Source organism: Ctenopharyngodon idella, chromosome 3 (assembly GCF_019924925.1).
Source record: "Ctenopharyngodon idella isolate HZGC_01 chromosome 3, HZGC01, whole genome shotgun sequence".
Taxonomy (NCBI): domain Eukaryota; kingdom Metazoa; phylum Chordata; class Actinopteri; order Cypriniformes; family Xenocyprididae; genus Ctenopharyngodon; species Ctenopharyngodon idella.
Genome location: NC_067222.1, coordinates 19,351,769 through 19,367,367, shown reverse-complemented (window position 1 = coordinate 19,367,367; position 15,599 = coordinate 19,351,769). Strand labels below are relative to the sequence as shown.

The 15,599-nt window shown below is 39.3% G+C and overlaps 2 protein-coding genes across 2 annotated transcripts in view; both read right to left on the bottom strand.

The window, feature by feature from the left end:
- LOC127508211 (4-galactosyl-N-acetylglucosaminide 3-alpha-L-fucosyltransferase 9-like) overlaps positions 1-15,599 on the bottom strand; it is a gene marked incomplete at its 5' end in the record, with an annotated part of 57,076 nt that overhangs the window by 26,737 nt on the left and 14,740 nt on the right. The window lies entirely within an intron of this gene.
- The window catches only part of LOC127508168 (4-galactosyl-N-acetylglucosaminide 3-alpha-L-fucosyltransferase 9-like), a 28,911-nt gene continuing 14,793 nt past the window's right edge, over positions 1,482-15,599 (bottom strand). The window contains exon 3 of the mRNA XM_051885889.1: positions 1,482-3,659. Coding sequence (XP_051741849.1) covers positions 2,578-3,659 — 1,082 coding nt within the window. The 3' untranslated portion in view covers positions 1,482-2,577. The remainder of the gene's footprint in view (positions 3,660-15,599) is intronic.

The following is a 15,599-nucleotide window of genomic DNA, read 5'->3' as shown; positions in this document are numbered from 1 at the left end:
CAGAGAAAGCTATACTATACATGTGACAGGCAGAGCACGTAACAATAGAGGGAGAGGATGACATGACTCACCGTGTTTGTAGACTGATCCGACTTACCACAGCTGTTTGATGAACGTGTAGAAAAAGGAGCACGCGAGAGACTGATGACAAGTTAACAAGCTAGTGAGATGCAAACGCGTTGTGATAGCGATTTAGATAAAAAGATTAAAAGCTGGCGACGTCAGATTAATGTGGTAGGCAATATTAGATATATGGTAATGATAATATAAACAACAATGAATTATAGTAAGAGATTCAAAACAAAGCTATACGGAGTTACAGACCCAAACCACTCTGAGCAGCGAGGCAGACAGGAGCAGACAGGAGCAATCGAGCAGGCAGCAAACTCACCCTCGAGCCATCCTAGGTGTTTCTTCTTTCTGATGAACACAGTCGGAGTTATATTAATAAATATCCTCCTGATGCATCCAAGCTTTATAATGCAGTGAACAGGGGTCACGAGTATGAGCTGAAGAAAGTGCTTCCATCCACAGCCATCCATCATAAACGTACTCCACACGGCTCCGGGGGGGTTAATAAAGGCCTTCTGAAGCAAAGCAATGTGTTTGTGTAAAAAAATACCCATATTTTAACAAGTTATGAAGTAAAATATCTAGCTTCCGCCAGACTGCCTTCCGTATTCAAGTTTCCGTAAGTTGATTAGGGAAGGCGTAGCGTAAGCTTTTGAACTGCAAGAGTTTTACACTTTCTTCGTACGTTGAATACGGAAGGCGGTATATGCATATGGATGCACTTTCTTCAGCTCATACTCGTGACCCCTGTTCATTGCCATCATAAAGCTCGGATGCATCAGGATATTAAAATAACTCTGATTGTGTTCATCAGAAGGAAGAAAGTCATATACACCTAGGATGGCTTGAGAGTGAGTAAAGCTTGGGCTAATTTTCATTTGAAAGTGAACTAATCCTTTAATGACAGAAACTCAAAATTTTTTGCAAAACTGTAGAAATTCAAAAGTTTTTGTTGCTCTTTAACTAAAACGTGATTTATACCATCGAAGTAGCCTAAGTAATATTAATAAAACTGCTCATCTCCTTTAGTGATACAAGCTCAAAATAATAATCTGTTGATGTTTTTCATATAGTGTCTTGACTTGGTGCCATGATGGATATTGAAATCTTGTTATTTATTTTTAATTTTAAACTGTATAGATGATTATTTTGTGGTAATGCAATATTTGTGAACACAATTGTGTATGTCAGGCCATAAACCTCCAAAAACTATGCATGGGCGCTTGCTTCAGTGTTGCCACTCCTCATAGACCTCATGCCACCCCTTTGCAATAAGTGAAATAAAGTGAACTACAAATAATTTTCTAGATCCGCCCCCTAGCGAATATGAACCAGATGCTGAATGTACTGGGAAATGTACTTGTGAATTAGCAGAACTTGCACACAGCCACTGCAAAACTGTTCACAAGCTTCTAGGGATTTGATTATGCTTGTCGTGTGTTGAAATAAATATATAAACACCAGGGAGTTGGTGTCTGTCCCCTCCGTGGTCATGGGAAAGTATTTCAATGACAACAATCAAACTTAAGTTACATTTAAATGTTTCCAATGAAGAAATGGATCGACTTCTTTCAGCTTGTTGTACACATATTTTTATTTGGACATTTCTAGCGTGTGACAGCTGAAGAAGCAACAACGAGCGCTCAGCGCCTGACACTGTTTTCATGGTAACCAGATATAATGTGAACGGAATTCTGCAAAACTACTGTGGAAACTTTAAATTATCATGCAATGCAATAAAATAGCTTCTCTTCCCTGCAAATGATGCCATGGAGAATGTGAATATGCATTTAAAGGCAAAACCAAAACAAAAGGTGCAGGTATCGGTATTAAATTCAGAATCAGTAGCAGAGGGCGATCCTCCTAAGATGGAGGCATGGCCCCAGCATGCAACGTGCCGTGATGTAGCTTCACATTCTCTATAGTGACGAGGAGCATGTTTCTGCGTTTCTGAGTTTGTTGTGATCCGAACAACTTTAAAGTCTGGCTGCGTCCAAATATGCCTACTTCCATACTAGTATGTGGAAAACAGTATGTGAGCCAAGTAGTATGTCTGAATTCACAGTATTCATAAAACAGTAGGTAAAAAGTACCCTGACGACCGAAGTACACTACGACCGAAGTGTGCATTCGATGGACACTTTACTATCCCTGGGCCACAGAAGAGGTTTTGAGAATAGATGTGAAGCGACAATGACAACATGGCGGATATAGTATGTTATTAATAGACACACATTCATACTATATAGAACATACTTTTTAAATGGTTGCAAAGTAAGTTTAAAACCAAATGTAGTACCTACTATACAGTATGTGATTTCAGGCACAGCTTGGTAGTTTGTGATCCTCGGTCATTTAATGTGTGATGCCTGTTTTTCTCTTTGAAAATCTGTTCAGATTTAAAAGTCTTGTAATTTATTCCAGCCTTTATACAAAATTAAAGCTGCTGAGCATTGTTTTGGAAATATCAAAAGCAATACAGTCACAAAAAGACACCCATGACCTTTAGGTCCCATCATTGATGGGATCCCAGTACCATTTGTTAAGGTTTCCAAAAAACTGGTAGTCTTTCTTTGTCCGTATATAATGACAGGCACGGCATGCGTGCTCTTGGGGATAGATAACAAGTTTTACTTCAAAGTGTTTTCGCCACTGAAAATACTTTTTATATTCTTCAACATTCTTGTCCAATGACAGCAGGTGTTCAGCCAGTTTCTGAGGGCTGGAGAAATCCTTCACGTGGATGAAAGCATCTCTTGGCACAAACCTTTCATATATGTATCTTGGAGCCCCAAGAGCCACTGGCACTGATCCGAGTGTGAGGGGATTGAACAGCTTTTCTGTCATGTAGTCGTAATGAAGGACTGTGTTCTCAAATGACAGATAGAACTTACATCTGGTTAATATTTCATTGTATTGTGCATTACTTACTTCTTTCCCAAAATGATGCCCAAGAGCATAAATGTCAATGTGTTTTTTTAGCTCATTATAGTATTTTACCCTTTCATGCTTCTCATTCCAGTTGCTCACAATCCAGCAAACTAACTTGTCCTTTTTGTCCAGAACTTGTGGAAATATCTTATCCTCATTATCTTCAGTTTTAAGCACAATTTGTTCACGAAGAACAATATCAGCATCCCGTCTATAATTCAGTGTCACATTAAACAGGTTCTCCAGACCGTTGAGTCGTCTTGTGTTTTGTGGAGACTCAAAGTGCATCCATATCCATTTCTGGAAGAAAGGCCGTGGTTTTGTGGGTAAATTTGACAGGTCACTATTAATGTCACTGTGATTTATCAGTACTCCATGAGCCTCGCTGTAAAGATCTCTGTCTACTGTTAAGTAACAGCCGTCTATATTATATATGGAACTGCAAGAGTTTAGGTCGAATTTTTTTCCAAATGGCCAAAACCATATGAGTAGGATAGTGTTGTTTTCCAGAGGCTTGTCTTCAGATGCTGTAAACGTTATTGCTGTTAGCGATTCTTTATAATGATGGCCAGAGAATTCATTTATAAAAAATATGTTCAATCCAACAGATAAAATAAGAAGCAAACATCTGGGTTGAAGTAAACTTTGGTTCTCATCTGTGGAGAAAGAGAAATAAGGATTATTAAAGACACTGGCATATAGTCTCATAAATACTCTTAAATACTTCCTTCGTTGAGTAACTTTTAAACAGCAGTGCTTCCCAACCCTGAGCTAACTTGTTAGAATTATTTATTGCTTATAAAGTTAAAAAAAAAAATATTATAAAATCATTAGCTTTGTTTCCATCCACCTGTTTTTATGTGAATTTTGGGATATCACATATAGCACTGGAAGAAAATGACAAGATGCTTATAAATTCTAAAAATACACATAATAAATGTATGTGCTTAATTAAGGTGAATAATTTTGAATTTTTTTATCCGATAACAAGACATGCACATAAACTAATAAAGGTCATCAACTGCACATAAAGTGCATTTTTTTGTGCAAGACAAAATATTAACTGAATTTACACAACTGATATAGTTCAAACGTTTACATAGACTTTAGGAAGGCGTAGGGAAGGCGTAGGATGTAGCGTAAGTGTTTTGAACTGCAAGAGTTTTACACTTTCTTCGTAACTTGAATACGAAAGGCGCTCTTGCGGATGCTAGATATTTTACTTCATAACTTGTTAAAAATGGATATATATATATTTTTTTTACACAAACGCATCAATTTACTTCAGAAGGCCTTTATTAACCCCCCAGAGCCGTGTGGAGTACACGTTTATGATGGATGGATGTGGATGGAAGCACTTTCTTCAGCTTATACTCCAGCTCATAATCCCGCTCACTGCCATTATAAAGCTTGGACGTGTCAGGATATTTATTAATATACCTCCGATTATGTTCATCAGAAAGAAGAAAGTCATGTACACCTGGGATGGCTTGAGGGTGAGTAAAGCTTGGACTAATTTTCATTTGAAAGTGAACTAATCCTTTAATGATTGTGCTTGTGCTAAAACCTCATGCTTAATTTTAATTCTCAAAGAAACATTTCAGCAATTTATACAAAAAAACATGCAAACATGTACTGATGAGATTTTGTGATTAAACCCATTGTGGCAGAATGATTGAAAGAGTTAAGATGTTGAGGGATGGCATTACTATTATTTTGCAAGGATAGCAGGCAACAAAAAATGGCTAACAGTGAAATTGATTCTTGGGAAGAAAGTGATCCTCCATATCCTGCACTTGCCATAGTGCAGGATATGGATGATATTGACACCACGCTGCTGCCACTTTTGCTGCTGGCGTACCTGCTGCTTGGAAATATTTTGCGGAGTAACTAGAAACGAAATTAAGGGAGTAACAACAAACAAAGTAACTGGCAATATTTTGTCTTAAAAACTAAGAACAAGGAAATATGCCACCTAAGAAGAATGACGAAATTGAAGAGATAAAGAAATCGCTTTATTTTCCTGTCTGAGGAGATTGTGACTGTCTCTAAGCAGCAGAAAATGATAATGGATTTGATGAGCGAAATTAAAGAACTATAAAAACAAAATGAGGAGAAGGATAAGAGGATCGCTAGCCTGGAGTGCCGCGTGGCAGACCTGGAGGCCGAATCCTGTTTTAATAAATGCCTGTCTTCTGTAAACAAGGTCCCTCGTACTCAACCTCCTGTGTCCTCCACCACCATTATCCTTGTGAATTCCACATCCGTAGAAAGTCCTGACATGGAGAGCAAGGTGGAGATTCCTCCTGAATACCGGGCATTCCAGGATATGTTCAGCAAGTGGTTGGCATCCACCTGGGGCTACTCTGCCGAAAGGTCCAGTTTACTCTTTGTCCATCCCAGAGCAGAAGGCCATGGAGGAGTATATCCAAGAGGCACTCCAACAAGAGTTCATTCGACCATCTACATCCTCTGCCACTTCAAGCTTCTTCTTCATGGCCAAGAAGGACGGAGGCTTGAGGCCATGTATTGATTACCGCACACTTAACTCTCAGACAGTTAAATTCAATTATCCCCTTCCTCTGGTCCCAGCAGCCTTGGAGCAGCTACGAGGTGCTCACTTTCTCTAAATTAGACCTGCACAGCGCATACAATCTAATCTGTATTCGAGAAGGAGATGAGTGGAAGACCGCTTTCGTAACCCCGTCAGGGGACTATGAATATCAGGAGATGCCGTATGGCCTGTCCAACTGACCATCCGTCTTCCAGAATTACATGAACGAGGTATTCTTAGACTTCCTGCAGCGCTTCGTCGTTGTCTACATAGACGATATTCTGATCTATTCCAGTTCCCTGACTGAACACCAGTATCACGTGAAGCAGATCCTACAATGTCTCAGAGAACACCAGCTTTACCTGAAGCTAGAGAAATGTGAGTTCCACACTGCCTCAGTCCAGTTCCTTGGTTATGTGATTGACCAGCATGGCATCCAAATGGACCAGAAAAAGGTGGACACCATCCGGAACTGGCCACCACCTTGTCCACTCCAGTTCTCTGCCAACCACGCTTACATAGCTGGAGTTGGAGCAGTACTATCCCTGCAGCAGGGTGACCCACAACGCCTCCATCTATGTGTCTTCTATTCCAAGAAGCTGTCCCCGGCGGGAGCAAAACTATGATATCGGTAACCGTGAGCTCCTGGCCATAAAGCTTGCATTGGAAGAATGTAGACACCAGCTGGAGAGAGCCAACCTTCGGTTTGAGGTTATCACGGACCATCGAAACTTGGAATATCTACATGAAGCCAAGCGTCTCAACCCCCGTCAGGCCCGGTGAGCCTTTTTTCTTCACAAGCCGATGCTCTCTCTCGCCTGTACCATCCTGATCGTGAATCCCAGGCTCCTGAAACCATTCTTCCTCCAGCCGTGGTAGTCAGCCCTATCCAATGGTCCATCCCTCAAGCTACCATTACTGAACCTGCTCTGCCGGGAGGTACTGAGATTCCATCCACCTGTCGCCTGCCCCTCATGGACACAGCTCACACGTCTCCAGGCTCTTGACACCCAGGTAGTCAGCGAACCCTCTCACGTCTCAACCAACGCTACTGGTGGCCATCCATGGCCCACGATATCTCCCGGTACGTCAAAGGGCATCACCAACACTCCCCGTCAACTACCTGCTGGAAAACTGGTACCTCTACCCATATCACAACGTCCCTGGTCCCATATCGGCATTGATTTCATGACAGATCTTCCACCCTCTGATTCTCACACCTGCATCTTCGTCGTAGTGGATCGTTTCTCAAAATCCTGCAAGCTCATTCCTATGAAGGGTCTACTTACCGCTTTTGAAACAACCGAAGCACTCTTTCAATACGTCTTATATAATAATACATAGTATCAGAGTGAGGACCACAATTCATCTCCCATGTCTGGCAAGCCTTCTTCAAACTCCTTGGTATCACCATCAGTTTATCCTCCAGTCATCACCCTCAGACCAACGGCCAGACTGAGCGCAAGATCCAGGAGATCGAGAGGTACCTGCTGTCATACTGCCACCAGAACCAGAACAGCTGGAGCTGGTTCCTCCCCTGGGCGGAGTATGCCCAGAATGGCGCTGTCGAGCCATTTTGCCACGCCTAATTCTGTAACCCATAACAGACGTAAATTTTCACCACTTCTGACGCGTGTGCAAAGTTTCATGAGTTTTTGAGCACGTTTAGGCCCTCAAAAATGCGATTCACTTTGAAGAATAATAATAAATATAGCTGCAAGCAGCAATGGCGGGCCCAAGCCCGGTGGCACCGCCACCCCGGTGGCTTCAGGGCAACTGTGCACAGTGGGCAATAGGCATTTAAAACGGTTAAACATCAAAGGACTATGTCAAATTCACTCTACATTTACTGCACTATAAGGTGGCGCTATAGAGCCCCTCCTCCCCGCCCATTACTAAGGCTTTGCCTGTGTCTACTGGATAACAATCCTGATGTGTGTGTGGAGTTTCATACAATTTGAAGCAGGCTAAGAGTCTCAAAAGCATCCAAAACTAATATTAAAGTTTGATGCGTTGCCATAGCTACAGTGTTTGAGATATCACAATTCTTATCAAAGGTCTACATCTGCCATGTTTTGACATTATTCTGATGACGTTTAAAACAAATCGGGTAAAAATAAGAGGGTGATCTCAAAGCATGTTGAAAGTGACACACTTCCTGCTGCCAGTTGGTGGCGCTATAACTTTGACTCACAATAGTCACATCCACGTGATCAGCCTTGTACAATGAACACACAGCCGAAGTTTCATCAAAATCAATTAATGTATGCAGAAGTTATAACACTTCCTGTTTCCCTTTTCTCGCCATAAATTTGTTGCCTCGCCACGGCCAAACCATTTGAGATATCAAAAATCCGCTCGCAATTTAGCATCATCAATGTCTTGACTTTATGCTGACCGAGTTTGGTGGTGATCAGATTAATCGCCTAGGAGAAGTATATCAAATTCCAGAGCATGCATTTTTCAAACAACCCGTAATAGCCGACTTCCTGTTGAGCCGGCGTATAACTTACAGCACGACGGTCTGTATGTGTACCGAGTTTCATTCTAATGCGTGCAAGTGTGTTTGATATATGGACCAAGATTTCAGAATCCGTTCAAGGGGGCGCTGTCGATTCCTCCTGCCACGCCCGGGTACCAGCCTCTGTGGTGTCCTAATGGCTGCAAATTCCAATTTGGGTGCCAATTTGTGGTACACACATTGGGTACACAAAATTTTTTGGTACTTTGTGGCATATTGAAATGTGTTTCTGGAAGAGTGAATTACAATGTAAAGCATGCCATTTCCTGTTGGCAGCAGGTGGCGCTATGACTAACGGAATATCAGCATATAGATGTCTTTAGACCAGGACTCTTATCACACATGTGAAGTTTGGGGCAGATCGGACATAGTATGCCTGAGTTACAACAGCTTCCTCATTTATGGCGAAACATCAGACTTTGTCAGGCTGCCACGGACACACCCATCAACGAAAACTCAAGATCTTTGATATTTATCATCGCTAAGGTCTTAAGATTAGACTGACAACACATGTTGTTATCTCTCTGTTAAATCTCTACGAGGAGTTAATCACAGTGTAAAACATGTAATTTCCTGTTGCCCACAGGTGGCGGCTATGACTGTAACTGAATATTGGCATGTAGATGTCTTCAGGCCAGGATTCTAATAAAACATATGAAGTTTGGGGCTGATCGGACATTGTATGCCCGAGTTACAACAACTTCCTGTTTCATGGCAAAACATTGAACTTTGTCAGTCCGCCATGGACACGCCCTTCTGCAAAAACTCAAGATCTTCACAATTTAACATCGCAAAGGCCTTTAGATTAGACTGACCAAATATGATGTTGATCTGATTAAAGTTGTAAGAGGAGTTCGTTAAAGTACAAGGTCTGGAAATGGCAAAAACTGCACAAATTTTGCAAAGAAAATTAAAAATATCTGACTTCCTGTTGGTTTTCAGATTTTGCTCCAAGAGACTTTTTTGTAGGTATTGGGCTGTTACATGTGTGTCCTGAATTTCATACTTGTACGTGAAACATAGAGTGAGGGTCACTTCGTTGAAATATTGTAGGTGGCACAATAGAGCCATTTTGCCACGCCCAATTCTGCAACCCATTTCAGACGTAAATTTTCACCACTTCTGATGCGTGTGCAAAGTTTAATGAGTTTTCGAGCATGTTTAGGCCCTCAAAAATGCGGTTCATTTGGGAGCGGAAGAATAAATATAGCTGCAAGCAGCAATGACGGACCCAAGCCCGGTGGCACCACCAACCCAGTGGCTTCAGGGCAACTGTGCACGGTGGACAATAGGCATTTAAAAGGGGTAAACATAAAAGGACTATGTCAAAGTTATTTGAATACAATACATATACTGAAGCAGCTGGTGCCCTTATGATCACAAACCACAACAGCAACAAATATATTGATCTGAAATATAGTACATTCATTTTAAATTCATCCAGGTTCAATTACCAAACATACAATCTTAATTTAATTTAAATCAAACAATGATTTTACAAGATATGAGCCATTGTCTGTTTCCCTTTTTTGTCCATACTTTAAACCCTGGCTATGGCAACACCATTCGAGATATCCTACAATCGTTCACAATTTAGCATCTTTAGTATCTTGTCATCATGGTCAGAAGTTTGGTGGCGATTGCATGAATCCCCTAAGAGGAGTAGTTAAAATTTCAGAGCTTGTTTATTCAAAAAATCCACATTCAAACCAAAATAGCTGACTTCCTGTTGGTCAGAGCTAATGACTGTAAATTAGAAAGTTGTCCGGCTTAATGAGAACAATATGTGTACCGAGTTTGGTGACTGTAGTTAAAACGAATCCCCCAGCTTTTGTCAAAAGGTGGCGCTGTAGAGCCCCTCCTCCCCGCCCGTTTCTAGGGTTTTGCCCATGTCTACTGGTTGACATCTCTGACGTGTGTATCGAGTTTCATGCAATTTGAAGCATGCTAAGAGTCTCAAAAGCATCCAAAATGAATATTAAAGTTTGATGCATTGCTATGGCAACAGTGTTTAAAATATCAAAAATACAGTCTCAGGTTTACATCTGCTGTGCATTGACATTACACTGATGAAGTTTGAAGCAAATCAGGTAAAAAAAAGAGGGTGATCTCAAAGCATTTTAAAAGTGACACACTTCCTGCTGCCAGTTGGTGGCGCTATAACTTTGACCCACAATAGTCACATCCATGTGATCGGACTCCTGCAACGAACACACAGCTGAAGTTTCATAAAAATCAATCAATGTATGCATAAGTTATAACACACTTCCTGATTCCCTTTTCTTGCCATACATTCTTTGCCTCACCACGGCCAAACCGTTTGAGATATCAAAAATCCGCTCGCAATTTAGCATCATCAATGTCTTGACTTCATGCTGACTGAGTTTGGTGGTGATCGGATTAATCGCCTAGGAGGAGTATATCAAATTCCAGAGCATGCGATTTTCAAACAACCAATAATAGCTGACTTCCTGTTAAGCTGGCATATAACTTAAAGCATGAAAGTTGTTCAGCCCGATGAGGTCTATATGTGTACCGAGTTTCATACAAATACATGCAAGCGTGTTTGATATACCGACCAAGTTTTTGGACCCCATTCAAGGGGGCGTTGTCGAGCTCCCCTGCCACACCCGGGTACCAGCCTCTGAGGCATCCTAATGACCGCAGATTCCAATGTGTGTGCCAATTTTCAAGAGATTTTGAGCATGTTAAGGCCCCCAAAAAGCCCTGGATGACGGAAAAAAAATAATTCTCCTTAGAAAAACAAAAGGGCCCTGTGCCTGAGTGGCTTGGGCCCTAATAATAAACGGAGCAATTCCAATAGGGTCCTCACACCATCGGTGCTCGGGCCCTAATAAACGGAGCAATTCCAATAGGGTCCTTGCACAGCGGTGGATAGATGTATAGTTTGCATATATATTTGCTTTTAATGATTGTCTTTGCTTTTTCAGACAGATTTTTTTTGGTTCCTTAAACTGAAACCCACTCAAAACCTATTCTGGACAAACGAAGCTGGACATTTGTACAAACCTTTATGATTAAATTGTATATGAACCTTTGCTACCAAAATCATATTTTATCATATTTTAACCAGATCATCATCTGCACTCATACAGATGAATCTAGGTCTAGACAAATTAGACAAACCTCATGATTTTTTCTTGTTGTCAAACTGAGAATATTTGAGCATTAAAATGATGGTGTTCTCCAAGCAAATAACTATATACTGTTATAATATGTATAAAACACAGGTGATTAATGACACTGTAATGAGTTTTTCTCTTTGGGTTTTTAGTGCTGATTAAAGATCCACTAAAGGTAATTTATATATTTCATCACATATGGATGGTTCTACACTAACTGTTGCAGACTGAGAAAAGGAGTGTCACATTTCATTACAGATTACAAATACTCCTTATTTCCTTTTTAACAAGCTCTGTTGTTCATGTGACAGTTCTGAGGTGTGGCAAGAAACATGAAAAACATAACCAGTCTACATGGCAAGTTCTTCAGAAATATTGTCTATATATTTTCATTTCTGAAGTCTTGATCATCAGTGACTGACGATGTTAACTGTTTTTCACAACCACTGTCGATTTTCACAACCACTAGCCAATTACAGCCTAACAACATTGTTGTGTCAGTGAAAAGTTGCAAGTGATGATGCATGCATCTTTGCAACACTTTTTTCCTATTAAAAAAGGTTGTAGTCCTCATTGGTTTGGTGACAGCAACCCCTACTGGTCAGAAACAGTCCTAATTTCTCTCAGTCCATCGAAGACCTTTATACCACAAGGTGTGTAAAGACGGCAACCTCAATACGCACTATATGGACAAAGACTGACCTACCAAAAAAGATGTAACAATAATATCACTCTATCTTATTCAAAAGTATAATTTTCAATTACTGAGATACTCAAATACTGAGATTCCTTAATAAATTATTCAAGTGTAAAAATAGTTCAACAATCATTTATTACAACTCTATACTTTAATATAATGATGTCAACATTAATTCTTTCAAATATAGGTATATAATAAAGCATATAAAAAATCAGTTTAAAATAATAAGTAACAATAAAGCCAGAAGCCCTGTAGAATATTCTGATTGGAGAAATCATTACTGTTCTTTGGCAATAGCAAAAGAAAGATTGGTTGTTGACAGTAAAGGTGAATATTTAATGTGTTGATAATACTAGTGTGATTGTTCTCAACCATTTTTACTCCAAGGACCCCCTCGTTCTCCAAATCAATACCCTAAGTAAGACCTCCTAAGACGCTTGACATTATACTGTACTTCTGCGGCAATGAGGAAAGTATTTGTTTTTCAACTTTTTTTTATTAACAAAGACATTTCTTTGCTAGTGTTATTACTCTTTGACTGTATGCTATCACTGCATGCTATGTAACCAAAATCAATAAAAAAAAAATCAATTTAAAGCTTCAGAATAATTTTTGAAAACGTACCATGTAAATTAAAGCTGTATTTTATAACTTGGATTTTTTTAAGTACTTGCTTTGTTCAAATATAACAATATTTAAAGGCTGACATACACAGATTTTTGGCCCGATCTGCAGTCTGGACGAGTTGACGCTAGTTGCCGAAAATCAGAGCCAGTCTGCAGATTTCACAGAAAATAACGTAGTTTATGATAGGAACTATAAGTCCATCAAGTCAGAGGATATCAAACATTTTTTAATTATTTATTTTTCTTAGCCAATTTTAGATAGATGTGTCCCAAATGACATACTATACATTATGCACTTTAACTATGCACTATACACCTCTATCTAGTGTATGAATTTTTAAGGTTATTCTGTCATGCAGAAGTGGAGTATGATCCCTTTCCCTTCCCTTTCTATGTAAGGAAATCTGCGACTGCTAAGTACAAATGGATGTCCAACATTTGTTGAAATGTTTTATCAATCATAATAGAAAACCATTGTAGTAATATGACAGCCAGATGTGTTTTGAAGGCCTCATGGCCTACTACATGACTGTAAGACTTTTTAGAAAGGTCAATAGCATCGGAGACGAAAGAATCGACTCTGAAACGCCTAAACAACTTGTCAGCTTGACCCGCATTTAAACGGTAGCTAGCTGTTCCTGTTGTGTACACGTGAAGACGCTGTTTTCTGCTCTGCTAAAGCAAATTCTCTTCCAAACAATGATGATGTGAAGAGTCGGTGGTTAAAATTACAACAGCAGTAACCTTTTGACAATTGCTTCTCAAATCTCAGTGAGGTCTAGATGGGATTTACAAAACGCTTATCCATTAAAGATGGGACAGTAACCAATTTATTTGGACCAACTTGCTCCTCAGAATCACAACCTGTAAGTACGATTAATTGTTGATGTATATACAGGTGCATCTCAATAAATTAGAATGTTGTGGAAAAGTTAATTTATTTCAGTAATTCAACTCAAATTGTGGAACTTGTGTATTAAATAAATTCAATGCACACAGACTGTACTTTAAGTCTTTGGTTCTTATAAATTGTGATGATTTTGGCTCACATTTAACAAAAACCCACCAATTCACTATCTCAAAAAAATTAGAATACATCATAAGATCAATAAAAAAAAGGATATTTTAAACAGAAATGTCAGGCTTCTGAAAAGTATGTTCATTTCTACTTGGTTGGGCCTCCTTTTGCTTGAATTACTGCATCAATGCGGCGTGGCATGGAGGCAATCAGCCTGTGGCACTGCTCAGGTGTAATGGAAGCCCAGGTTGCTTTGATAGCGGCCTTCAGGTCATCTGCATTGTTGGATCTGCATTGTTGGGTCTCTCATCTTCCTCTTGACAATACCCCATAGATTCTCTATGGGGTTCAGTTCAGGCGAGTTTAAAACTACAACTTAAAATTGTGTCCATTAATGCAGATTGTCTATATTGTTCTTACTACTGTGAGCAATAATAAAAAAATGATGGCGCAAGATTGTTTTACAAATTTTAATGTTACATCAGTCATTCACGTTAGTGCTCTGCTAACATATGCACTGTTAATGATACAGTTAATGATGCACTTTGCACATGTGCACCGCAATAAATTAGAAATATACACATGGGTTTGTTGATGGACATACACTTGTTAATGCTAATGGTGAGGATTTACAGTTGCAACATCTCATATCGTACGTCAAGTTGAGTAGCGTATCACTGAGAAACGTCCTGCTCAAGTCGTCCTTGCGATGGAGGCTCGGGTTGAATTACTAGTTCTGGTCCCACTTTATATTAGGTGGCCTTAACTACTATGTAATTACATCAAAAAATAAGTACAATGTACTTGTTGTGTTCATATTGTATTGCAAAACACTTTGCTGCTATTGAGATGGGATACTGGTAAGGTTAGGGACAGGTTTGGTGGCATGGGTCGGTTTAAGGGTGGGTTAAGGTGTAAGGGATGGGTCAACAGTGTAATTATAGATGTAATTACAGAAATTAATTACAGATGTAATTACATGCAGGTATTTTTAAAAATACAAGTACAATGTAAAAACTTGTATGTACGCAATAAGTGCATTGTATCAAATGATTAATTTAAATGTAAGTACATAGTAGTTAAGGCCACCTAATATAAAGTGGGACCCTAGTTCTTGCAATGTTTCATCATTGGACACAGCTCTCGGATTGAAAATGTGGTGATGTTCAATGTATATTATGAGAAAATTAAAGCGTTTTTGACCTTTGATGCATGCAAACCTGTTGTAGGGGACCTCCAAAACAAAATTAGGAACTTTAAAATAGCATAATAGGGGCACTTTAATATATACTAATTAATGAATATAATAATATAATACAAGATTTGAAGTACACTACAACTGTGAAGTCGATGCAAAGTGCACTTGTTTTTCACAAGGAAGGCTTGGTAAGACTACGAGAGCAATGAGAAGTTCCTTTGATATCAATGTCACATTGTAAAAAATGGCAAGCATTGTTTTATTGACAGACAAAAGAGAACGACAGACAATTTACAACCCAGTCGGCTAAAGTGACGGATGAGGATTAGCTATTTGTAGCTTGATCTTATTATTTGAAATTATTTGTTTCAGTCCTTACTACAAAACCTGTTTGTTTTTTTAATACAGTTGAGGTCATAAGTTTACACTCCCGTTTATTTTTTTATTTTTTAAAAAGAGGGATCATAAAAATGCATTTTGTTTTTTATTTAGGTATTGTCCTGAATAAGCTTTTTTTTCACATAACATATTGTCCACAAGACAAAACATTAACTGAATTTACACAACTGATGTAGTTCTTGATTTTTAATACTGCGTGTTGTTACCTGGATGAGCCATGACTGTTTTTATATTTTGTGATAGTTGTTGTTCATGAGTCCCTTGTTTGTCCTGAGCAGTTCAACTGTCCCAATGTTCTTCAAAACATCAACCAGATATCCTGCACATCCTTTGCTTTTGCAGCATCTTCTGCATATTTTACCCCTTTATAACAGTTAATTTTTCACACTGAAAAATTTTTCACACTGAGAACAATTGAGGGACTCATGCACAACTAT